At 41.5% G+C, this 27,101-nt stretch overlaps 2 protein-coding genes across 9 annotated transcripts in view; one reads left to right on the top strand and one right to left on the bottom strand.

The window, feature by feature from the left end:
• The window catches only part of si:busm1-163l24.4 (uncharacterized protein LOC368754 homolog), a 70,716-nt gene extending 45,932 nt beyond the window's left edge, over positions 1 to 24,784 (bottom strand). For 2 of the 5 annotated variants that reach the window (XM_068013367.1, XM_068013364.1), the window contains exons 1-9: positions 24,698 to 24,784; positions 19,380 to 19,485; positions 18,780 to 18,833; positions 14,226 to 14,303; positions 11,114 to 11,202; positions 7,925 to 8,064; positions 6,091 to 6,190; positions 5,467 to 5,515; positions 1,132 to 1,280 (exon numbers count right to left, since the gene is read on the bottom strand). In XM_068013367.1, coding sequence (XP_067869468.1) covers positions 1,132 to 1,280; positions 5,467 to 5,515; positions 6,091 to 6,190; positions 7,925 to 8,064; positions 11,114 to 11,202; positions 14,226 to 14,303; positions 18,780 to 18,833; positions 19,380 to 19,459 — 739 coding nt within the window. In that variant the 5' untranslated portion in view covers positions 19,460 to 19,485; positions 24,698 to 24,784. Of the gene's footprint in view, positions 1 to 1,131; positions 1,281 to 5,466; positions 5,516 to 6,090; positions 6,191 to 7,924; positions 8,065 to 11,113; positions 11,203 to 14,225; positions 14,304 to 18,779; positions 18,834 to 19,379; positions 19,486 to 21,566; positions 21,671 to 23,669; positions 23,735 to 24,697 lie in introns of those variants that run through there. The other 3 variants (XM_068013365.1, XM_068013366.1, XM_068013368.1) reach the window with 3 other exon arrangements.
• A 141-nt stretch (positions 24,785 to 24,925) lies between these two features.
• nbr1a (NBR1 autophagy cargo receptor a) overlaps positions 24,926 to 27,101 on the top strand; it is a 52,313-nt gene continuing 50,137 nt past the window's right edge. For 2 of the 4 annotated variants that reach the window (XM_068013371.1, XM_068013372.1), the window contains exon 1: positions 24,926 to 25,401. In XM_068013371.1, coding sequence (XP_067869472.1) covers positions 25,300 to 25,401 — 102 coding nt within the window. In that variant the 5' untranslated portion in view covers positions 24,926 to 25,299. The remainder of the gene's footprint in view (positions 25,402 to 27,101) is intronic. The other 2 variants (XM_068013370.1, XM_068013369.1) reach the window with 1 other exon arrangement.

Here is a 27,101-nt window from a genome sequence, read left to right as displayed (position 1 = left end):
CTATAGAAAAGGACAAACAGCAATCTAGAGTAAAAAATAATTAATTGGGGAGGGCCAATTTCAATGGGTGAGAATGGATCTGGCCTGGGTAAATTGGAATCAAAGACTGACAGGCCAAACTGTATTTGAAATATAGGCTGCTTTTAAAGGGGAGATATTTTGGGTATTTTTTTTTTTTTGAACAGAGGCATAACATTTGCAATTCTCCAGTCCTCTGGCACCACCCCTGTATCGAGGGAGAATTGGAAGACTAATGCCAGTGCCTCCACAGTTTCCACCCTTATTTCTCTCAGTATCCAGTCCTGGTAACTTAACAGCTTTAAGTACAGCCACCCTATCTAATAAAAACAGAAAGTGCTGGAAATACTGAGCAAGTCAGGCAGCATCTGTGGAGAGAGATGCAGAGTTAACGTTTCAGGTCTGTGACCTTTCATCAGAAATGCTCCCAGCTGAAACATTAACTCTGCTTCTCTCTCCACAGATGCTGCCTGCCCTGCTGAGTATTTCCAGCACCTTGTTTTTACTTCAAATTTCCAGCATCTACAGTATTTTGCATTTATTTCGCCTCAATACCTCCTCTACCAATCTTTAGCCCATCCAGTGTCTCAACTACCTCCTCTTTCACCATGACTTGGACAGCATTTCTTCCTTGGTAAAAACAGATGCAAAGTACTCATATAGTACCTCAGCCCTCAGCCTCAATATGTAAATCCCCTTTAGGTCCCTAATAAGCTTTATTCCTCCTTTTGCCAGCCTTTTACTATTTATATGCCTTTTAGAGTTAGAAGACTTTTAGATTCTCTTTTATGTTGGTTGTCAGTCTCTTCCCATACTCTTTCTTTACTTCCCATTTGTTTTTCCACTTCCCCTCTGAACCTTCTATATTCATCATGGTTTTCAATTGTACTATCTACTCAACATTTACCATATGCACCCTTTTTCTGCTTCATCTTACTCTTTAACTCCTTCCTCATCCAGGATCTGTTTGCTGTACTTTTTCCCCCTCGATAAATTCAATATTTCATAAAGCAACAAATTATAGAGTCATATGGCAAAATATTTAGCTCTTTGTGAGAACAAGTGGAAGGAACTTGAAAGTCTGGAATTCTAGCAACGCAAACATAACCATACCCATTTCTGATGAAAACAGTTCCTCCAATATTGGTTTAGATAATTTTGGTTTCTTTCCCTCATAAGGTTTCTCATCATTGTCACATCGATCAATTTTTTCTTTTTGAGAAGTAGCTTTCTTATTCACGGTTTTTTGCTGTAGTGTTGACCTACGGAAGCAACCAGAACAGCAATTATGGAATTCCAATTTCAGCAAATTAATTATGACAATTGTTCATTTAGAAAAGTGAAGTTAGGATTTTGAAAGAAAATTAATCATGGCCATCAAAAAAAAAATGTATGGGGTGGAGTAGTTAAGTAAAAAGATGCCAAAAGATCTGGATCTGCATGAGTAACCAGTACGAGCTGCAGTGGGGCAGCACATCTTTACCAACCAAATGTAACATCAGGTTTTGCATCTCTGGTTTCACACAGTGGGAGGTGCAAGACTAACTATTTATTTCTTTTCCCGTTGCCCATTTCTCTGACCAAGTGAGGAATTCAATGGCCTTGAGTTGTAGTCAGCAGCGAAGCAAGGCACTTGCTGCTGACCACAAGGAAAGCCTTACTGAAAGATTACCAATCCGTGGCAAGAACTTTAACTCTCTCTCTGCAGTGGATTGCAGCATTCTTTCATGGGAATTCCCAGCATGGAGCTGCAGCGATGTCATCAAGCTGCCTAAGCAACAAACCATATTAAAGAATTCTCAGACAACTGAACAGGAAATGAAAAGCACTAAAATCAAATCACTTTTTAAAAAAAGCTTACGTATAGAAAAATAAAGATTCAGACATACACATGGGATGAAGGTAGGAGCTGAAATATTCTGAAAAAAACCTTTAAAAAAAATTAAAGGTTTAATTTAAAGAAAATCTAGCAGATAAATCCATGGACATTTAATACCCCACAAATGTCAAATTATTTTTTCAATGCCGGATCTGTTGTTCAGCAACAGTTATTGCTCACATCACTATTAAAAACCCAGGTTACATCTAATAGCAATGTGAAGCAGAAAACCATAGAACCATAGAAAAATTACGGCACAGAAGGAGGCCATTCAGCTCATCGTGTCCGTGCCAGCCGAAAAAACTAGCCGCCCAATCTAATCCCACCTTCCAGCACCTGGTCCATAGCCTCGCAGGTTACAGTACTTCAGGTGCATGTCCAGGTACCTTTTAAATGTGTTGAGGGTTTCCGCCTCCACCACCATTCCTGGCAGTGAATTCCAGCCGCCACCACCCTCTGGGTGAAAATGTTTTTCCTCATGTCCCCTCTAATCCTTCTACCAATCACCTTAAATCTGTGCCCCCTGGTAATTTAGGTCCTTCCTGTCTACTCTATCTAGGCCCCTCATAATTTTGTACACCTCAATTAAGTCACCCATCAGCCTCCTCTGTTCTAAGGAAAACAACCTTAGCCTATCCACTCTTTCCTCATAGCTGCAACTTTCAAGCCCTGGCAAGATTCTTGTAAATCTCCTCTGTACTCTCCCCAGAGAGATTTTGTCCTTCCTGTAATGTGATGACCAGGACTGTACACAATTGGCGGCACAGTGACCAGTGGCTGACCAGGGCGGCACAGTGGCGCAATGGTTAGCACCGCAGCCTCACAGCTCCAGCAACCCGGGTTCAATTCTGGGTACTGCCTGTGTGGAGTTTGCAAGTTCTCCCTGCGTCTGCGTGGGTTTCCTCCGGGTGCTCCGGTTTCCTCCCACAGCCAAAAGACTTGCAGGTTGATAGGTAAATTGGCCATTATAAATTGCCCCTAGTATAGGTAGGTGGTAGGGGTATATAGGAACAGGTGAGGATGTGGTAGGAATATGGGATTAGTGTAGGATTAGTATAAATGGGTGATTAATGGTCGGCACAGACTCGGTGGGCCGAAGGGCCTGTTTCAGTGCTGTATCTCTAAATCTAAAAAAAAAAATCTAAAATAGTCCAGCTGCAGCCGAACCAGCATTTTATTCGGTTCCAGAATTACATCCCTGCTTTTCTATTCTATACCTCGGCCAATAAAGAAAAGCATTCCATATGCCTTCTTCACCACTATCTACCTGTCCTGCCACCTTCAGGGACCTGTGGACGTGCACTCCAAGATCTCACTTCTTCTACCCCTCTCAATATCCTCTCTTTCATTGTGTGGTCCCTCACTCTGTTTGCTCTCCCCAAATGCATTACCTCACATTTATCTGGATTGAATTCCATTTGCCACTTTTCCACCCACTCAACTGAACCATTGACATCATTCTGGAGTCTACAGCTATCCTCTTCACTATCAACTAAATGGCCAATTTTTGTGTCATCAGCAAATTTTCCAATCATGCCTCCCACATACAAGTCCAAATCATTAATATATACCACAAACAGCAAGGGATCCAACACTGAGCCCTGTGGAACGCCACTGGAAACAGCTTTCCATTCACAAAAACATCCGTCAATTACTACCCTTCGTTTCCTGTCACTGAGCCAATTTTGGATTCAACCTACCACACTCCCCCTGTATCCCATGGGCTTTCATTTTACTGACCAGTCTGCCATGCGGGACCTTGTCAAACGCCTTACTAAAATCCACATAGACCACATCCGCTGCACTACCCTCATCAATCCTCTTTGTTACTTCCTCAAAAAACTCAAAATCAAGTTAGTAAGACATGACCTTCCCTTAACAAATCCATGTTGACTATCCCTGATTAATTTGTGCCTTTATAAGTGGCAGTTTAACCTGTCCCTCAGAATTGATTCTAGTAATTTATCCACCACCGAGGTCAGACTCACCGGCCTATAATTATTTGGCCTATCCCTCGCACCCTTTTTAAACAATGGTATAATGTTCACAGACCTCCAATCCTCTGGCCCCTCGCCTGTATATTTATTTTATTTTTATTTAGAGATACAGCACTGAAACAGGCCCTTTGGCCCACCCAGTCTGTGCTGACCATCACCCACCCATTTATACTAATCCTACACTAATTCCATATTCCTACCACATCCTCACCTGTCCCTATATTTCCCTACCACCTACCTATACTAGGGGCAATTTATAATGGCCAATTTACCTATCAACCTGCAAGTCTTTTGGCTGTGGGAGGAAACCGGAGCACCCGGAGGAAACCCACGCAGACACAGGGAGAACTTGCAAACTCCACACAGGCAGTACCCAGAATTGAACCCGGGTTGCTGGAGCTGTGAGGCTGTGGTGCTAACCACTGCGCCGCCCCTCAGTGAGGATATGAAGATGATCCTCAATGCATCCGCTATTTCCTCCCTGACTTCCTTTGACAACCTGGGATGCAAGCCATCCGGTCCTGGTGATTTATCCACTTTCAAAGATGTCAGGCCCTCTAGTACTTCCCCTCTCATTATGCTTACCGTATCGAATATTTCACACTCCTCCCCTTTAACCACAATGTTTGCATCATCCCTCTCCTTTGTGAAGACAGAGACAAAAAAACTCATTAAGACCCTGCCCACATCTTCTGCATCCACGCACAAGTTCCCTTGCACATCTTTGATAGGCCCGACCCTTTCCTTAGTTATCCTCTTGCTCTTAATGCAATGATAAAATATCTTTGGGTTTTCCTTGATTTTACCTGCCAATAATTCTTCATGTCCTCTCTTTGCTTTTCCAATTTCCTTTTTTACCCCTGCACTTTCTATATTCCTCTAAGCTTTCTAAGGTATTACGTTTTCATAGAAATTCTCACCACATCAACTGATTTCAGTAATTCCTGGCTCAGGGGGAGGGGGCGGGCACAGTGCAGCTTGTGGCAGAGAAGTGAGTGACAGATTGCAACTTCAGGATTACATTTATGCTGCACACCCACTAAATCCTGAAGTTGCGGTCAGTCTCAGACGGGTAATGAGTCCAAGCGCTGACAGTTCACAGTCAACACCCCACCGTGCAAAATCTGGGCCATTATTAGAATACCCACTTGCTTGGGAATTAACAAGAACCCATTTGTAAATATCAGGTAATTCAAAGGGCTACCCAATCAAAATTACAAAATTAACAAGCGATATTTAAAAACACAAAAATCCTAAAGGATGTTAACAAAACCCTATCCTATCATTGTAGCGGATATAAAATCTTGAAGTCATTGAAAAAAATATACAAAAAATGATAAGTCAACCACCAACCCCCCAAGATCAAGAATTTGTACAAGTATCAATTATTAGATACATTTATTAGTTTATTTTATTTTCTCAATGTAACAGGCTCTATTTAAGGCTGATCACTTACAATCACATTCCCACATTATATAAACCTATAACAGTATTGAGAAACAGTTCATAGTCCAGTTAGGTTTCTAGCCCCATATAAGACATGCTGGTCCTTATCTGTGCAGATTCACTTACTTTACATTAACATGTGTTTTGAACAAAGGCTCCTCTGAAGAGTCCGAATCTGTAATACAGAAGAGAAACTTTGAACTACTGTACTTTGACCAAACATCAGCTATTAATAAAGTGATAGCACTCTCACCTCATGGATTTAAGCTTCACTTCAGAAACTTGAGCACATAATCTAGGCTGCACTGCCAGAGGGGCCTTTTGTATGAGGTATTAAATCGCTGCCTCATCCGGTGTAAAAGATCTCATGGCAGTATCCAAAGACAGGCAGGAGAGTTCTGCCAGTGTCCTAGCCAGTATCTATTCTTCAACCAACAACAAAACAGATTGTCAGGTCATTTATCTATAAATTGATCATCCTTAACGAATGATTCATTGATGCTCGACGACAATTATTCAATGGAGCAATGCAGCACTCCTTCACAGGAAGGAGATGCAAGCAGAAACACATCTCCCATTGGCCAAAGAACAGCACTGCCAGTGACTAAGGGGCAGCTGAAGTTTGCGGCAAAGACATTCTTTCTCTCCTGGGTTTAGTTAGGAGAAGAAGTGAGGTCTTGGGCTACAGAAATACAATAAATCAAATAAAGCAAAGATCTGCCTTTCATGTTGGGCAACTGAAATGCTTACCAATCTCAACATAGACTGGGGGGACGTCTATTTTTTGCCTTTTATTTCTTGGAGAAACCCTTCTTATGAATTCAGTCAAAGGAGGATCAGAACACACCTTCTGTAAAAGAAAATACAAAGTTATTACAGAATTTCTTTACATATATAACTTATATTGTTTAGTTAATGTATTGTTATTTCCTGATAAACAATCATAATTATGATGATAAACCTGCAGTGATTACATCACAATCGGCAATATTTCAGTGTAAATGGCATGCATGAAGCTGATGTTTGGCATAAGGCCTGCCATAGCCAAAAAAGTCTCCCTAGAGCTCCAAAAAAAAACACACACAAAAACATATGAGAATGAATGAAAGACTGTGGTCTCAATTCAGTCTTTAGAAGACAATTTAGTAAACTGTTTGAGACATCATCAGAATCTCGCAATGAGACTACTGCTATGTAATCACTTTGCGTAGTGTTACAAAAGTACAAAAAATGGAAGCACTTTTGTAACAGTAGCTTATTAACATTTTAAAACTCAATTTGTAAAGTTATTAAACTGAACAAATATATTCCGACTACACAGCAGTAATCTCATTGCAAGATCTGAGGTATCGATTAGTGAGCACTCAAAACTTTCAGCTTATAACCATCACCTTAGATGGTCAAAAACTTGTCAGTTACCTGTCTAAAAATACAAAACTCCTTTCCTTCGTCAGCTTACCCACCTCATATTTGGAGGATACATGGAAATTAAGAACTCATGGGAATGTGAAGAGGGATAAAAAATACAACCGCTCAGAAATAGTTGGAAAAATAAATGGTAAGATCACGGCACCTGCATTATTAGTACAGCAAAAAAATCTCAACAATTTGTTTAGTTTAGTTTAGAGATACAGCACTGAAACAGGCCCTTCGGCCCACCGAGTCTGTGCCGAACATCAACCACCCATTTATACTAATCCTACACTAATCCCATATTCCTACCACATCCCCACCTGTTCCTATATTTCCCCACCACCTACCTATACTAGGGGCAATTTATAATGGCCAATTAACCTATCAACCTGCAAGTCTTTTGGCATGTGGGAGGAAACTGGAGCACCCGGAGGAAACCCACGCAGACACAGGGAGAACTTGCAAACTCCACACAGGCAGTACCCAGAATTGAACCCGGGTCGCTGGAGCGGTGAAGCTGCAGTGCTAACCACTGCGCTACTGTGCCGCCCATTTGTGGGGAGGAAGAGTTATGTCATGAGCTGTGAACCCCACAAATTGCTGGACGAATTGTACTGCAGTCACCGACCTCCCTACGAAGGTCAAGGAAATATTGGATTTGTGCTGTGTATACAAATGAATCTCACCATAGCCATTTAGGGCAGGTATTGCACGTTGTAAAGATCCTGCTAATGACATGATTTATGGTCCTGACAAGCCATTCAACCTTGGAAGCTTAGGAAGGGAACTAATAAAACTGTGGCACAATTTGTTCCTTTTAAGTTAATTTTTTTCTTTTTTTCCTTTTCTGTCTCCTCTCTCTTAATCCATTCTTTCTGTATTTAATCTGACTCTAATTCATCCCATTTCCCTCTCCATCACATGCTTGGTTTCCCTCTCTATCCTTAAATTTCATTGGTTAAGGAGATAGAACATGGACCTGATGTTCAATATGTCCTTGGCCCCCATTTACTTTGCCCCAGCATTATCTAATTGCAGTTCCAGCAATTTGCAACCCAAAAATATTACCCTGAATGGACAGGTAAAATAAAAATCCAATTCACAAGATGCCCTCCTCCAACAATTTCTGGGCCAATACAACCATAAGGTAGAAAACAAATTGTTGCAGTACCAAAGTGCGAGTTTTGGAGACTCCAGTAGCCAAGACGTTCTGTGGTGTGTTGTTGTTCCAGGTATGGCTGTCATCTTGCCATAACTGTTTGTAAGAGTTGATCGCAGCTGGAGTCTTTTTTGGTGACTTGTCTACGGAGACTGTTTAAAAAGGTGCAAGATCATATAACTAAAATATTTCACCTACTACTCCACAAATAGTAATACATTCCTCACTAATTTTAACAGACGGCTCTTTAATAGATTTTATTCAATTTTTAAATATCTAAGTGTACAAATGGGTGCATACTATTTCTAATCTTCCCTCTCATGTTTAATAGGCTGTTAAAAAGGGATCATTCTAAGTCATTTTTAAATGCATTACTCAAGGTCAGTTACTAAAATATTGATTTTAAAACCTTGAATTGAACAAAACCCAAGTCATAAAATAGAATATAAAGATGAAATATTTTAAAAGATAATTCTTGAATCAATCAATCTCAACAGCAATGAACATCATTTTGGTCATTTAAAGTTTGAAGTGGAAAATGCAAAAAAATTGATAGTTATCATCTATTCTCTCTACAAACTAATAGTCAACCTGGCTTCAAAATCCATTTGAAATTATGTTTGTACAAAAGACTTCTGCAAATTCAGAAAAAGTCTATTCTATAATCAATTAACATAAAAGGCATATTAAGTAAAATTCTTAAAGATCACATTCAAATTGGAACTGTGAATTTTAAGTTGGCTGTATGTTTCATAAGTAATCTGTAAAATAAGTTCCATATTATAATGCATTCCCTCTCAAAGGCTCCGATTTCTACTTCAAAAGATGCTACATTTAATACACTTTTGACTAAACTCGAGAAGCTTGATTAACTCAAATAGATTACAGTTCATTCAAACTTTCTGCATTCGAATCATTTTTAAGCACTAAATGCCCACTTTGTTGCTATCTATACTGCCGAATTCAAATGACAGTTTATTTTTGCAGATAATCAGTAGTAGACTGTACCTCAGAGTATTAAAAACACACAAACTCAAATAGGAATAGATGAGCATAAAAGAATCCATAGGATTACAGTTCTTGCATATCTCCTTCAATTCCATTTCCAAATCCCCAACGTATTTTTGGTATGCGACACAAGGTCTTTTCCTTGTAAAATTTTTTGAGGTGCTGATGGGAACAAGCAATATATCTCTTCCTGATAATTATGTTTGCTTTTCCTTATCTATGTGTGGATGTAATGAATTGGAGACATACCGACAAAACAGCAAGGCTACCAATATTGGTAGAACCAAATTACCATGAAAATCGTGACTTGTTGAACTACAACATGGAAGGCAGAGCTTTGGAAATGGTCTGAAAACTTTCTTTCAAACAAGCCTACATGCAATCTTCTTCTGTCACATGGATAAATTGCAAGCAATTTATTTTTCAACTTACAATTTTGCTTCTTTAAAGTCATAGTAAAAGCTTAGGACACAAATCAAATTAAATTCCTAAAAGTAAGATATCAATCGATGCATCCTACGTTATTTGACTAGTTAGAAATCATGGAAGGAAATGCCCATTAAAGGCCTGCTCAGGTCTGGGAAAAAACCCAACCCGAACTCGACAGAACTACACTGGACCCGAGACCGACCTGGCCAGAGTCCTTCCATTTTTTCCTGTGCCCGACCCGACCATAGTGCACTCGCTGTACTTACTGCTTTTGGATGGATGGAATGGAAGGAAGCTGCACTGCTGCAGCATGAGCGCAATGATGTCATAGAGACACTCACTCGCTCACTGTGCAGACTCAGAGTCTGTGGAGTACTGTGTGTCCCCGACTCAGACCCGCCCAACTCGACTTGAGCCCGAAAGCCGGACCCGGAAGAGTGACGCGACCCGAACCCGACACACGTCGTTGGGTCCAATGGGGTTCGGGTCAGGTAGCAGGCCTTTAATGCCCGTGGATGCTACAATTTAGGAACAATTATATTCTACAAAGCAAAGCATTCCATCATTTAGAACTATACTTATAACTTCTATTATTCAGGTACTGTAGCATTTCAAGCAGTCCTGCATTTCTAACTGTAGCACAGAAGATGGCTGTCAATAACTGTCTAGAATTACTATATTGTCAAAGATTCATCTGAGTATTTGAGAGGTACCCAAACCATCTCTCAGCACAACAAGCAGACACGATGCAATTTCATGAATGCTATTTTGTCTCTTTACTTCTGTGATTTACCATGTTATACAGAAAGAATAAAAGAATGCTATTAGCTAAATTTTCCCAAAATATAACCAATGACAAAGCCCATAATGTGCACCTAGGACTGCAAGATAGTTGTTCCCGACATTTTAGGGAAAATATTTTTTTTAAAACTATATATTTTAGAAATATTGGGCTGAATTTTATGGGCCCTGAGACAGGTTCGGAGGCAGGGGTGTCCATAGAATTGCGACGGGGGGGGGGGCGGTGGAGGGCTCATCGCCTCCCCATTTTGTCATGGCGTCGTCGATACTGCAATTGGCTGGCAGCTCTTGGAGGTGGGATCCCCATCTTTAAAGCGTCGGGGATCCCGGTGCGGGTTGTTAATTGGCCCAGCACCGTAGAATTGTGCCGGGGGTCTCCAGCTGGCCGAGGTGGGATTCCCCTCACCTTTTTGGCCCAGCACCAGGAGCCCTGCTGTGGGCGCAAAATTCAGCCCATTATGTGGACTCTTTAGAGGAATACAGTTGTTCTAGTTTCTGGAGTAGTATACTCCTATCTACGCACTCAGGTCCACCACCACTGTACTGCCATAATTGCAACTCAAAACACAATTATTCACACAGTTGCCAAATATGCATTAGTAGGGGAAATTACATTGGGATATCAACATGCATTGATTTAAGATCCTTTTGTCCACTACTTTAAGGACAGTATTAATCTATTAATTAGAAAACATCAAGTGTTCGCATGGCAATATTGCACAGTCTGCTTTCAACTTCATTTAGTTTTCAAGTTCAGATCCACTTATATTTATCGCAAATTAACAGCTTTTGTACATTTTCATGCATAATACTCACTATTTCATAATTAATACATCTAAATACTGAAAGCACTCATTCTCTAAAACATACTTTTTGAAAAAAAAATTAACCTCATACTTTTTAAAATCTAGAATGATGAGAAATGCACAACCTCAAAACGATAAAAGCAGTTTAGATACTTACATTCATAACCGGTGTCCAATTCAAAGGCATGGATTGTTTTCATAATACCCTCTGCAAGTTGTTTAAAGCGAGTGCTTTCCTGCAGACTCCTGAAATGCATGGTAATATTAGATAAATATCTCAAAATCTATCACAGATGCTTCATATGGCACGATGGAAAGTTACAGTAGCTTAGATATTAAGTGTAAAATAATTACACATCCCTCTGCACTAATTGCAACCAGTGATAATGTACAGCAATGAAAAGAGCAATAGCAATGAAGAACACATATCTGAAAACACTCAGCTGCCATCAAGTACAGCACTGCCTTTATTAAAACTCATTGGTTAACCAAAACACCCGCCCCCCCCCCCCCCGATAACATGGAGGGGCGGGAAGTCCATCCTCAACAATGGCGTCCGGCGCCACTGCGCAGACGCCAACGCCATTTTTATAGGGCTTCCAGCCCTTACATTTCATTTAAGTATTTAAAGAAATAGGCATTTTACATTTAATTTAAAAACTTAAAGACATGATAGAGGTATATAAAATTTGAGAGGCATAGATAGGGTAGATAGCCAGAGTCTGTTTTCCATGGTAGGGGTGACTAAAACTAGAGGGCATAGAGTTAACGTGAGAGGGAGGATGTTTAAAGGGGATCAAAGAGGTAAATTTTTCACACAAAGAATAGTGGGTATCTGGAATGAGCTGCCTGAAGAGGTGGTGGAGGCAGGAACAGTAGCGACATTTAAGAGGCATCTGGACAGGTACTTGAATGAGCAAGGCATAGAGGGATATGGAATTAATGCAGTGACATCACTCGCTCATTGCGCAGACTCAGTTTCGTCCCCGACTCTCAGCTCAGGTAAGTATTGAAATTTAAAAAACTTACCGTGCGTGTCTGGCCCAACCTGACCACACTCGACCTGGATTCAGCCCGACCTGACTCGAGCCCGAAAGCCATACCCTGAAGATGGGCCTGATCTGACCCGAACCCGACACAAGTCGTCGGGTCCGGGTCGGGTAGCAGGCCTCTACCTGACCTTTCCCCCCCCAAAAGTTCATAAGTTTTAAACTTCAACCCCTTCCCACCATCCCCTCCAGCAACCGGAATAGTTTGACCCCGCTCCTGCACTGAAATACTTACCTGCTCCCCTCTCCCCACTAGTGCCCCGCATCCGATCTCCAAACGGCGATCCGAAGATGCGGCAGTGCTGGCTGCCGCCCCCAATATGGCACCAGAATGGATGGCAGGAGCGGTTAAGTATTTAATTCATTCATTTGCATTTTTTGGAATATGTTAATGCTGCTCCCGTCGCCGAGCGGCCCAGGGGGTGGGGGAGGGGCACCACGAGGCTTCGCCACTGCTGGCAATATCAGGCTAGGCCTTCCCAATGTCGACGCCCATGGTGGGCCTCTCGCTGAGATATTTTCCGCCGACGGGGGTGTGGGGGGCTGTAAAATCCATCCCATTCAGTCCAAACCTTCTGGTAACTTCTTTTAAAAACCACAAAAAGTTCAACCTCTAGTTTTAAAATATAGATTCTCATGTTTTAGCAAAAAATGGAAACCTTCGTAACACTTAAAATTTTTAGCAATATACACAACTGCATGCGTCAGAAATGTAATTCTATATGCACATTTGTACTATGCAACATACAGATTTAACTCAATGCACAATGGACACAGTGGCAGTGAGCTTCCATTAATTGCACACTGTTAATTTTCAACAGGTACTAAAATATTTTCCTGAATGAACTCAATGGGTTCTCTAATTACTTTGTGTTTGTTACTTGCACCTATATTGCCCAGTTTGAACATGGGCACTGTTAAAAGCATATTTTTCCCTTGTAGTCTTTTTTTGCCATTATATTTTTAAGTCTCCGAATAATGCATGAAATTTGTTTTGTTTTCTCTGACTGTGATAACCCAAATTTTGCTGCAAAATTCCTTGAATAATGTGCAATGCAAGTGTTAGAAAATACCTTATTCCACTTAATATGAACTCAAGTTCAAAAAACACTTTGGTACGGATCTGGAAAAGAACAACCAATCTGAAAGTACCTTAGGATGTTTTACTAATTAAAGGCACTATATAAAAACAAGTTTTTTTTTTAAATTCATTCATGGGATGTGGGCATTGCTGGCTAGGCCAGCATTTATTGCCCATCCTTAATTGTCCATGAGAAAGTGGTTGTGAGCTCTCTTCTTGAACTGCTGCAGACCATTTAGAGTAAGTACACCCACGGTGCATTTAGGAATGGAGTTCCAGGATTTTGACCCAGTGACAGTGAAGGAATGGCGACATAGTTCCAAGTCAGGATGGTGTGTGACTTGGAGGGAACTTGCAGGTGGTGGCGGCGCCCATGCATTTGCTGCCCTTGTCCTTCTACATGGTAGAGGTCGTGGGTTTGGAAGGTGCTGTCTAAGGAGCCTTGGTGTGTTGCTGCAGTGCATCTTGTAGATGGTACACACTGTTGCCACTGTACGTCGGTGGTGGAGGGAGTGAATGATTGCGGATGGGGTGCCAATCAAGCAGGCTGCTCTGTCCTGGATGGTGTCAAGCTTCTTGAGTGTTGTTGGAGCTGCACCCATCCAGGCAAATGAAGAGTACTCTATCATACTCCTGATGGAGGCGTGTTACTCGCCACAGGATTCCTAGCCTCTGCCCTGTTCCACTGTAGCTACTGTATTTATATGGCTACTCCAGTTCAATTTCTGGTCAATGGTAACCCCCAGGATGTTGGTAATGGGGGATTCAGCGATCGTAATGCCATTGAATGTCATGGGGAGATGGTTAGATTCTCTCTTATTGTTGTAATTGAGAAACAAATGTACTAATTAATGAAAATTAAACTGGGAAACAAGAGACTATAACTGTTGAACCTTAAGTGCAGTAGGGCCATGTGGGAGATAATGAACGAGCCGGAATAAATACGAGCATGGAGCAGACAATTGTAAAAGCAACTAAGACATACCAAATTGTGGTATAATTTTTACTGTTGCAATCCAAAATATACCAATGCACGAGGTCTCGAAGACTTTTTTTTGTCTGGGGAGAACATCTCCCAAAATGATATACAAACAACAAAAAAGGTGCTCAATACATTATTTACCTCGGCACTGACCTACCTCTTGGTAAGTGCATTGTTACACAATGGGCACAGTATTGTACTTTTCTTCTTACCAAAGAGCTTCAGTATACAGAACCTTCACAAAAGAATTAAAAGAAAGTGAAAAGTTAGCTGGAAAAAAAAGCAGCACAAATTAATGTTTTATTAACTGCAATGGATCACTGCTCCATTGGAAACTTTCAATGAAAAATGTGCAGAACAAAACAGTTTCATAATCACTTCTGTCCATTGGTACTCTTAGCACACCAATGTGCTATCAAAATTTGATGAAAACTTCTAAATTCTGGTGCATCTCTAGTGGTATTGCTCACAAGCAGTTATTTCTGGAGCAAAGTTATCATATTTAGCTGCTAACCTGGCCTGTCCCTTTAAGACTATTGTTGCTAATTGGAAAAATTCAATTAACTTTAGCTATGTCAACATTGCAGAGACGCTGTAATTGTTCATTAATTTCAAGCTTTAGGCCAGTGATTTCTTTTTAAAAAACACTTTGTTTTAAATTTTGCAAAGTGTGATACTGGAGGTGGAGGGAGGTGCACTAAATACCAGGGGCCAAATTTTCAAATGCCAACGGGGTTGGGACCCGGAGCGGGCGTGATTTAAAACTTGCAGTCCCAGAGGCCGTCTCTGGACCCCAAAGCCTCTGGGACAGTCTGCAATATTCAACATCCTGGAGGATGGGAGGGAACGGGGAACCAGTTTGCCTCCAATTAATGGCCCGGAGAGGTAGTCACTGCAATTTTTATTTGAGATTTCGGCAAACGCAAGCAGTCTGGTACATGTTGGTGCACAGCTGCTGGGTTCACTGAGGGGTGAAGGAAAAGCCTTTTATTATGTTTAAAATAATTGGGCCCTCTGGTATCCTGCACTGGAATGTGCACAGTAGCTCTGTTTTGGCTGTTTCCATTCTGTCTCATCCCTTTATGCTGCTGGCCCTCTGAGGAGCTGTCTCCTCTCTTCAGCAAGGCAGCGGCAGACCCCATCATGGCAGCTGCCTGCCTTTGCTACTGGCACTAGACAGGCAGCTCCTGCCTCCTGGAGGCACTTGGTGCCACTAATTGGGCACCAAGCACAACTCCTGTCCAATTAAAGCATTCGTATTTAAAAATAGTATTGCACAAGCAATGCAGTGGAAGTGCGGGGTTGAGACACGAAATTCATCCAGGCATTGGGTTCACAGAATCACAGAATTGTTACAGTGCAGAAGGAGGCCACTTGGTCCATCGTGTTTGCACCGGCTCTCTGAAAGAGCAATTCACTTAGTGCCATTCCACTGCCTTCTCCCCATAACCCTGCACATTCTTCCTTCAATTGAACCTGCCTCCACTGCACTCTCAGGCAGCGTATTGCAGACTTTAACCACTTGCTGTGAGAAAAAGCTGTTTTTTTTTTTAAAAAAGAGAGATGCAGCACTGAAACAGGCCCTTCGGCCCACCGAGTGTGCTGATCATCAGCCACCCATTTATACTAATCTTACATTAATCTCATATTCCCTGCCACATCCCCATCTACATTAATGCCATATTCCCTACCACCTACCTACACTAGGGACAATTTACAATGGCCAATTTACCCATCAACCTCATGTCGCTTTTGCTTCTCTTACCCATTACTTCAAATCTATGCCCTCTCATTGTCGATTTTTTCACAAGTGGGAACAGTTTCTCTTTATCGACTCTGTCCAGACCCCTCATGATTTTGTGTACCTCTAACAAACCCAACCCTGCTTTGAGAATCTGGCCCCAGATTTTTGTACATTTCAATAATTTTATACTTTCTGAACGCAAACATTTAGGGCTGCATTTTTAGAGTTCGCCTCCAAAGTAGGTGGTGGATGCAAAAAAAATGTGCTCCGCCTGCACGGACACCCTGATTTCAAAGGTGACAACGCAGAGGGGGTGGGCGAGCCACTGCAGGCAATGGCATCCGGCATCAATGTGCAGGTGCCATGTTTAAAGGGCTTACAGCCCTCAATGCACATTTAAAAATTAAAGAGACAGGTAAGTTTAAGTTTCCTAAAACTAAATAAAATAAACATACCATACACTCTCCCACCCCCCAATGGTAAATCACAACATTCTTGCCCTTTTCCCTCCTGGAATACAGATATTTACAAAGTTTGGCACCTTTGCCCTTTACCCCTTCCCATCCAACACCCCCCCCCCCACCACCACCAATCCACAGCATTTTAACCCTGTTTCCCCCCCCCACCCCCTGTACAGAGGAAAAAATCCTCCTCCCCCTTCCCACAGGTGTTGCGCCACATTTTCTCAAACGGGGATTCGAAGGCGTGGCACTGTCAGCTGCCTGAATGAAGATTGTCCCGTCGCCTCCTTAGTCACCGCACCACTCATTAAATTAGGTTTGCAAATTAGTTTACACATTTAAATGGGGGCCCCATCGCCAAGCGGCAGGACGGCTGCCACGAGGCCTCACCGCCGTCGAGAATGGCTCAGGGCCTCAGCCACACCGATCTTTGTTGCCCTCCCCTGCCAATGTTCCTGATGGCAGAGGGGCTTTAAAATCCAACCCGTGGACTAGCTTTGCTCCAAGTATTTATTTCTGTACATCATGGTATAGACATTTACATATAAATATGGAAGTACGCCAGAAACTCTTTGAAACTAAACAGTTTTGCACAGACACACACATAGGAACGAAACCCTATAACTTAAAATTTTAAAATGCTGTGAGATTGGATTTAAATAGCTGGAACTCAATCCGATAAAGCACTGTCGGTAATACTCATGACTGAAACAAAGGGCTGAATTTTGTGCAGCTCTCGAGGTCAGGCTCTGTGGTGGTGAGGGCGGGTGGGAAGCTGGAAGGTCGCAACGGCAGCTGTCCGCCACGGAGCCCAATGCCGGGATTGGCGAACCTAATCTTCCTGGCGGCGGCAAGGATCTGTGGCGGCTCCCGCACCGCTCGGCGACAGAACCCAACTTTAAATATTTAACTTACGTTCATGAATAAATTAACAGACATTTCACTGCGATCTAGCTGGCTGTCCGCGATCTTGCATGCGGCAGCTGGCACTCGCACCTTCACTTTCCCGTCCAGGTAAAGCTGGTGCCACCGAGGTGGGGTGGGGGGGGGGGGGAAATCTTAGAATTTTTAGTGTAGTTGGGGGAGGGGAAGGCTGACGTCTGCACTTTGTGCAGTTGGTGAGGCGGCGGCGAAGGTCACATATTAAATGCAAGTCTTTTGGGGGTGGGGGGAATAGGGTAGCCATTTATTTCCTTTGTATGGAGGGGGGGGGGGGGGCGGAGGGGGTGAGTAAGGGGCCAAAAATCAAATCAGTGTTTTTGGGAGGGTGGGGGGGTTATGGGCTTCAATTGTGCAGGCCTCACAGCCCTTTAAAAATGGCACCAGTGCCACGTGATTTTGGGGGGGGGGGGGCGTGCAGACTGCCCAATGTATGCAGATGACCCACCGCATGCTAGATCGCGGCAGGATGGTGACGCTCGGCCTGCACGTGCAATAAAATTCACCCCAAAAGAGTCTGAGCTTTTTTTTTTTAAAGTGAGTTGTCCAAATCAAGGAGGATTAGTTTTGAACATTTAGGTTTTAGGTTATGGCATGATAGCGAGCAAATGAAATCAATCATGTGAGTATACATAAAAAATATGAATTCAGAAGAATGACAGTTCAATATAGAGATTGTGAAAAGAATTATTTTGAGCAACTAAAAAATATAACTTCTACTGTAAATGAGTGGTATACATTACTGTTATTTATTTGTTCGTTTATCCAAAGCTAAACATATATAAAAAACGACTTGCATTTATGTAGAGCTTTTCAAGACCATTGGAAGTCTCAAAGTGCTTTACAGCCAACTACTTTTGAAGTGTAGTTACTGTTATAATGTAGGAAAGGAGGCAGTCAATTTGCATACAATGTGATAATAACCAGATAATCTGTTTGTGTGATGTTGATTGAGGCATAAATATTGGACAGGACACTGGGAATAACTCTGCTGCTCGTCTTCAAATTAGTGGCATGGGATTTTTTACGTCCACCTGAGGGCAGCTGGGACCTTGGTTTAACATCTCATCTGAAAGTCAGCACCTCCAACAGTGCAACATTCCCTCAGTACTGCACTGAAGTGTCAGCCTAGATTTTTGTGCTCAAGTCCCGGAATGGGGGAACCTTGTGACTCAGAGGCAAAAGTACTACCAACTGAGCCATAATAATAAAAGCAAAAGACTGCAGATGCTGGAAATCTGAAATAAAAAACAGAAGTGCTGAAAATACTCAGCAGGTCAGGCAGCATCTGTGAAGAGAGAAGCAGAGTTAATGTTTCAGGTCTGTGACCTTTCATCAGAACAAACTGAGCCATGGCTGACACACCTGTTAGTTAATGTCAAATGAAGTTTCTACACCCCCATACTTCAATATCACCAGATTTAGCAAGCAAAGTGGGGGAGGAAACCAGTAATGTCTGTCAATCCAAGTTATAGTTTCCCAAACAACATGATTTTTTTTTTTTTTTTAAACTGCAGCAACACGAAGTAACACGATTTCAGAAATGAAAAGCAGATATTTTACTTACCGACAGAACTGATGATCACATTTTGTTGAAATTGGTTCTTTCATCAATTCTAAGCTAATGCAAAATTGAAATTATTAAATTTACAGATGAATGCTATATATCATAACACAGCAAAAAACCAACAACCAGCAACTATTATTACAGAATGGTTTCCTTCTGTGCTGCAGCCATTCTACCCGTTGTGTCCATGCCAGCTCTCTAACAACAACTCTGCTAGTCCCACTTCCCCACCCTGCAAATTTTCTCTCTTCGGGTGCTTAACCAATTCCCTTTTGAAAGCCATGATTGAAAACATTTAAGCATTTACCAACCAGTGTGGAAACATCACACGGTACTTAATTAGCTTAGCTGGAGATGACACAGAATTAAGCAACAGAATCCAGTATGGTTAGCGAGAACAGCACTGTACCACAGCAAAAAATGTTTTTAACCTCATTGTACAAGAAAATAAAGATAAAGTGCAATGTACAGGACATAACTATTGGTATACCAATTTACTGTCCAAAGCAGCCAATTAGACACAGTAAACAGTATTCAAAATGAACAGCACATCACATCGCATATGTCCTGGTACCAGAAATAGACAAAATTGTGACTCACCATATTGGACATTCCAAATTCTTCAACATTAATGACAGAACCTTGTGCACACGCTCAATCTCTGATTTGCACAAAGACATTTCTGTCTACTTTGGTTTGAAGAGCTCTGCAAATAAATTTGTACCTTATTAGAGAAAGAACCTTTTGATTTTTTGGGGTTTTTGTTCAAGATTACGTTTAAATATAACACAGCAATTTAATTGAGCATTATCGCAACCTGTAAAATTATATGAATCATATGATCACTTTCTACCATTCTTGCTGCTTGATTTTTTCCAGAGGTCATCATGGTAAAATATCAAAGTTCAAAGGAGAATAAAAAAATTACAGTTACAAAGAAATTGAAAACTGATATCCAATATAAAGGTAGATGTGGACAGAAATCAGTCACAAGCAGCAAGCAGTTCTGGTTAATGCAACAAGTTACTTCATCTGTGGGAGAAAGGCAGATTCATAGCCACAATTAACTGTTTCATTGATTTGGTGTCAGAAGAGAGGCCTGGTTTCCACCTTACACTCCCTTGTCCACCACTATTACCAAATAACAGGTCAGGGCACAAACTGTAGACTTGCGATGCCACTTTGACCAGTTGCAAGTAGATAGAAACATAGAAACACAGAAAAATAGGAGCTGGAGTAGGCCATTCGGCCCTTCGAGCCTGCACCACCATTCAATACGATCATGGCTGATCATCCAAACTCAGTACCTGTTCCTGTTTTCTCCCCGTATCCCTTGAGCCCTAAGAACTATATCTAACTCTTTCTTGAATATATTTAATGATTTGGCCTCAACTGCTTTCTGTGGTAGAGAATTCAACAGGTTCACCACTCTCTGGGTGAAGAAATCCCTCTTCATCTCAGTCCTAAATGGTTACCCCTTATCCTTAGACTGTGACCCCTGGTCCTGGACTCCCCCACCATCGGGAACATCCTTTCTGCATCTAGTCTGTCCAGTCCTGTAAGGATTTTGTAGGTTTCTATGACATCCCCTCTCATTCTTCTAAACCCTAGTGAATACAAGCCTAATCGACCCAATCTTTCTTCATACGTCAGTCCTGCCATCCCAGGAATCAGTCTGGTGAACCTCCGCTGCACTCCCTTCATAGCAAGAACATCCTTCCTCAGATAACGGAGACCAAAATTGCACACAATACTCCAGACGTGGTCTCACCAAGGGCTTGTATAATTGCAGCAAGCCATCCTTGCTTCTGTACTCAAATCTTCTCGCAATGAAGGCCAGCATAACGTTTGCCTTCTGAACTGCCTGCTGCACCTGCAAGCTTACTTTCAGCGACTGGTGCATAAGGACACCCAGGTCTCGTTGCACCTCCCCCTTTCCCAATCTATCACCATTCAGATAATAATCAGATATTCTCTGATTTTGGAGAAATGCTACTTCAATAAAATGGTTGAATCAGGAATTCTGTTATTTTGAGAGATGGAACATTTTGCAAATGTGTGTTTTGGTTGGCAGACCTAATGAAAAGACAATTATTTAACAAGACCTTTTAAAAAAAAGTGCTTAGTTAAAAAAAAAATCCACCTTTTATTAGATGTAACAAAGTACTGGCCCCATAACCTGCAGCGCAAGTTTAACTACCCATGAATCAAACCTGCAATACTTAATATGGTGCACAATATCAATGTCAAACTATACTCATAGTATTTGCATAGCTAGATCATGCTGAATAAAGTGCAGGTATGGAATCAATTATGTACAAAAGATAAGCAGAAATGCATTCAGCATGGGAATCGATAGATGGAAAAAAAGCAAGGAAATTCTGGTATAGTGCAATTGCATAACATGCTTGTTGTGCCAGAGTTTCCTCAACCTCTTATGCTGGCTATTTTCTTTACATCCCAATTACACGTGTCTCTAGGCCCAAATACATAGTGAATTCCAGCCCAGCATGTTGTATCAGTTTATTGATGCAACACAGCACAGAGCGATCAAATTATCTCCTTAAAAATTATTAAACTAGATCTCATGAGGCCTCACTCGAGTCCAGTGCTCATCTAATGATTATATCGTACCCATTTTGCTGTTCATTATCTTTCTACCACAAATATATGCTTTATCTTAGAAATCTTGTGGTTTTGGTATTGCATAAATCTCCCAAATCTTTGTGTCACTCTCATTATAACTGTGTTCCAATCTTTTATGTTTGTCTGCTTCTTGATCTTTACCTCAGTATCCACAGATTTCTATACCCCATGGCCCAATTTCGCCAAGTTACCCTGATGTCCCTCGCTCCAAAACTTCTGGATGCTTATATGCGTCCATGTCCTGACTGCAGAATTGGAGAGAGAAATTTTCAATACATTTTGAAATGAAATGCTGTAACCCATCCAACATTTGCATACATAAAATGGATGTTAAGTAAAGCAAAAGAATCTCCCAAAGATGTTGACATTACCACAGAAATGTTATCCATGGGAAACAGCATTTGGAAAAAAAATTGAAGATATTCTACAGCAACAACAACTTGCATTTGTATAGCAACTTTAACATAGAGCAAGATCCCAAGGTGCTTTACAGGAGTATAAAATCAGACAAAAATTGACACCAAACCAAAGGAGGAGACATTACAGATAATCAAAAGTTTAAAAAGACTTACATTTATATTGCACCTTTCATGACCACCGGACATCTCAAAGCACTTTATAGTCAATGAAGTACTTTTTGCAAGTGTAGTCACTGTTGTAATATAGTAATATGGTCAAAGACATAGACTTTAAAGAGGGTCTTAATGAGGAGAAAGAGGTAGAGAGGCAGAGTAGTTTATGGAGACAATTCCAGAACTTAGGGCCTAGATAGCTGAAGGTAGGCCAATGGTGAGTGTGAAGGAAGTGGAGGATGGACAACAAGGCAGAGTTGGAGAAATGCAGAGTTCTCAGAGGGTTTTCAGGGAGGTTAGAGGTAGGGAGGGACGAGTCCATGAAAGGACTTAAACGTAAGGATGAGAATTTTTTTTTAAATGGCGTTTGGAGACCAGGAGGCAATTTGGGTCAGCAAGCACAGGAACGATGGGCAAACAGAACTTGGTGCGTGTTAGATACGTGCAAGAGTTTGGAATGAGCTTAACTGGGTAGGAGAGAGGGTAGCCAGAAAAGCATGAGAATAGTCGAGTATGGAGGCAACAAAAGCACACAAGTTCAGCAGCAGATGGGCTGAGAATGGGAGGTGGGGGAGAGAGATGGGTGATATTACAGAGATGGAAGTATGTGGTCTTGGTGATGGAAGAGTATGGGGGGAGGTCGGAAGTACAGCATGGGGTCAAATAGGGGATGGGTAGTTTGTGATCAGTATGGTTCAAACAAAAATAGCGGCCAGGAAGCAGATGGAGTTGATGTAATTTGCAAATTTAAAACATCTCTCGTCCTGGTTATTAACAGCTCAGTCAAATTTCACTAACAGCAGAGAAGGCTGAGGGGGGACATGATTGAGGTATACAAAATTATGAGGAGCATTGTTAGGATAGATAGGAAGAAACGTTTTCCCTTAGCGGAGGGGTCAATAACCAGGGGGCATAGATTTAAGGTAAGGGGCAGGAGGTTTACAGGGGATGAGGAAATTTTTTTTCAGTCAGAGGGTGGTTGGAATCTGGAACGCACTGCCTGAAGAGGTGGTAGAGGCAGGAACCCTCAACATTTAAGTAGTATTTAGAAGGCCACTTGAAATGCCATAACATACAAGGCTACAGGCCAAGTGCTGGAAAATGGGATTAGAATAGTTAGATGCTCGATGGCCGGCACAGATACAATGGGCCGAAGGGCGTGTTTCTGTGCTGTATAACTCAATGACTCTAATTAGGAATGGTTTTCCTAAATCAGACTTTCTTAACTGGATTCCTATTCACATGAAAAATCTGTTATGCTTTCCTGTTTCGCATCAAGACAGTTCAACACTTACTTTCCAGTCACTGAACACATCTCAAATTCATTATGTGCAGATTCGCTCATCACCTTCGATTTTTCTTTGGAGAACGTATACAAAATTCATAACTTACCATCAGCAATACTGCAGGAAATCACAATTTAAAATTAAACCTACTTTGATTCAGACCTTTAATGAAAAACATAACTCTTGTTTAAGCTAGCAGAACAGCACCTTATCTTTCAAGTAGGCTCTCTCAGCCTTCCGGACTCAACATTTGGTTCAATAATTTCAGATCTTGCTACTGTTCCTATTTTTTCAGACAGCAGTTGCTGGCACGGATTCTGTTTTTATCGTTTTCCATTTTTTGTTTTTGTATGATTGTGCAAGGCAGAAAGTAGTGGCAATCATACCTTTAATCATTTAGTCACTTCTGCGCAATCACAGAGCTTCCTTTTCTTCTTTCCGCCCGTCCTTCCTACCATTGAACTTGCTTAAAACCTGTTACATAAAAGAAACTTCTTCCAGTTCTGGGTCTAAGGTCATTGACCTGAAACTTTAACTTCTCTCTCCACAGATACTACCTGACAAGCTCAGTATTTCTACGATTGTGTTTTTATTCCAGATTTTCAGCATTCATAGTATTTTGCTTTTGCTCTTGTTTATTTTGACAGAATCACAATCAGTTTCACAAGTCACAAATCTTATTCCTTGAAATTCACAGCACTGTTATAAAGCCAATCAAACATGGCTAAATTTGTTACCACCACCAGTACATATAAATCAACTGCACAAATTGTAAATTATTTTAACACTTCATTGACTGCAGTTAATAAATTTTGTTTGAACAAGTTTCACAATTCAAACACTGGAGATTTCCCCATTTCAAAACAAGTAATAGGAAACATTTCTTCCTCACTGTCCTGCCCCCCCCATTACAATTAGTCAAAAGTTAACAGTGGCAAACTACACAGATTCAGCTGTTGGTAACACTCTTGTGTGAGGCATAAGGTTGCAGATTCAAGTCCCATTCCAAAAACCTGAACACAAAAATCTACTCCAGTGCAGTGCTGAGGGAGTGCTACACTATCAGAGGTACTTTCTTTCATAAGCAATATTAAACCAAGGCCCATCTCTCCTCTCAGGTGGATGGGAAAATTCCCAGGGCAGTATTTCAAAGGGCAGGGAGTTATCCCTAGGTTAATGGCCAATATTAATCAATGTCACAAAAACAAATTATCGAGTCATTATCACATTGCCGTTTCAGGGAGCATTCCTGCATTATAACAGTAACTACACTTCAAAAGTACTTCATTGACTGTAAAGCACTTTGGGATGTCCAGAGATCTTTTACGCTATATAAAGGCAACTTGATTCTTTCTCATGCAGAGCAGAGTTACTGGAAAGGCGCAGTAATTCGTGCACTTTTTAAAACAAATACCTGGAATAAGAAACCTGATCCAATACAGTTCAGCAACTCCCCCGACCTTCCAACCACTCCCCTCAGCCCCAAACCCGGTTTACAACCTCCACCATATTTCGGCTTTCCCGCGTTCCTAGTCCGTCACGTGACAAAACGCACGACGTCATGACGCATCACGCAGGCGTGCCTATTGTCCGTTAAAAACACCATGACGTCAGGTCCTTCAGCTTTGAATATTTACGCGTCAGGCGGCGGCCACGGGCTTTCTGCCGCCCCTCATGAACTAGCCACGGCTCCCATTCTTCAGTGGTTCTGTCGGGGGTTTTTTTTGGAGGGGGTTTTCGACATAAAGGCGGATTGTAATATGTTATAATTTATGGAGATTGACGTCACTAGCTGTCAGCTGACCGCGCGGTGGCCAATAGGAGGTCGTGTTTACCTTGGGCCTCGGTGGATGCCGGGTAGTGTCAGGCCTGTGATGTAAACAGAAGGGACGCAGCCGAGAATCAGACATCGGTTCCAGGCGGTTAGAGGGTGCGGTGGCGGTGGTAGGGTGGGGAGGGAGAAAACACAGTAACCGGCCCGCCGCCAGCCTCTGAACCAACAGTGGGCCGCGCAGGATGGAGGAGCAAATCAAACTGAACGTGACCAGCGGCGGAGAGACTCAAACTTTCCTGGTGTGTGACTCGCAGAAGACGACGTGGGCGGATCTGGAAGCCATGGTGAGTGGGAGGCGAGCATCGGGCTCCGGGCCCAGCTGTGTGTAGTCTTGCACTCTCATCCCCTGATGGAGTATTTGGACCGGGGCCTGCCCAACCAGCTGAGGCAAGGTTATGGGTCCCGAATGTCTTGTGTATCTGTTGTCTGAGCGCACGGGCTGCAAAGGGCAAGAAGCCGTTTGATTTCATTCTCAATATTTTCACTTTCGTTGTCGATGTTTGCTATTTTAGAAATTGGATATTTTAACTTAAAACTCTGCTATTTTGAATTCTCTTTTCCAAAATGCCCTGCATGTTTTTTCCCCCTATAATACTTCACAAAAGTTTGGGTATGGCAGTTACTTGCATAATGTATCCGGCGATTTCCGGAAGTTATTTGTATAGTTTCTTAATGTCAGCTCCAAATTTGTTTCCCAAATCAAAATAAATTGTTTATTTGATCTTTCTGGTTCGTGTTAGACGTGAAGTTTTTCATACGTTAGAAGAAAAACTCATCGGTGATTTGTTCCACAATAGGCCCTAATCCTTTTTATGTTTCTTAATTAAAAGAAACATTTTGGTTAGATGTACATTTCAGCGCATTGATCGCACTTAGAAATATTTCCTTTTATAGTGTGTTGTTACCCTGCTCATTGTTTTCAAATGAGTGAAAGCTAGTTTGCGACTTTGCTTAGATTAACATAGCCTGTGCTTACCCGTTTACATTCGACAGATAATGATGATGTGGCATTACTATGGATGTAACCAGGAGTGGTGTACACTTTAAGATCCAAAATGTGTGTATAGTGTGATGTATCCTGACTAATCCTAGTATGATGCCTCTCTCAGTAAGCGTTTATCATGTCTATGCTGGTTAACAAATGTGCAGTTTAAATGTTTTTGAGGCAGTATTGAACCTGTTCTGTAAATAGGCTTTCGGGTGGTGCTTGTAGTTGGAAAGGTTCTGATTTCCAAATATCTGACGGAAGCTGTGTCAATGAGATGTACGTTGAGTGAACAGTATCCTAAGTTCTTAGGCAGTGCACTTTTTTTAGGCCTACATAACTTCCGTATTATTCAACCTTTAAATGATCTACAAGATTGTCTGTTTTTCTTTTATATTTAAACGTTTACCCATAATTCACTTGGCCTATATTTTTGTACTTTGCTGAAAATTCATACATTCTAAATGATTTTAAAACGTTTTCAGAACATTCCCTTAAATAATTCAGTATTGTATTTGTAGTTTGTAGATGTTTACAAATGATCAAAATGATGTTAACTGAAAATTCAATGAATTGATGGATAAAATAAATATTTTTAATTTTTCTTTGAATTTTAGTGCTTGTCACGAGAGTTTTCAGATTGTATTTTTCCATCCCATAGCAACACCAAGATTTTTCACCTCATATTATCAAGTTAACTGAAACGTTAACTCTGTTTCCCTCTCCACAGATGCTTCCAGACCTGCTGAATATTTCCAACACTACTTTTATTTCATATTTCCAGCATCTGCACTATTTTGCTCCCATTAGTTAATTGTTACTTAAAAGAGCCAATCTAAACTTTTCTGTCTCGTTTGAAAACTCGCCAAGAAAGAAGTACTGGAGTGAACAATAGCATAGTGGCAGTGTTTTTGGACTAGTAATCCAGAGGCCAGACTTGTGCTCCAGAGACATGAGTCCCTTGGCAGTTGGAGGATTTTAAGTTTGAATAATCAATAA

Source organism: Heterodontus francisci, chromosome 33 (genome assembly GCF_036365525.1).
Source record: "Heterodontus francisci isolate sHetFra1 chromosome 33, sHetFra1.hap1, whole genome shotgun sequence".
NCBI classification, from domain to species: domain Eukaryota; kingdom Metazoa; phylum Chordata; class Chondrichthyes; order Heterodontiformes; family Heterodontidae; genus Heterodontus; species Heterodontus francisci.
This window is presented reverse-complemented; position numbering and strand designations above follow the sequence as displayed.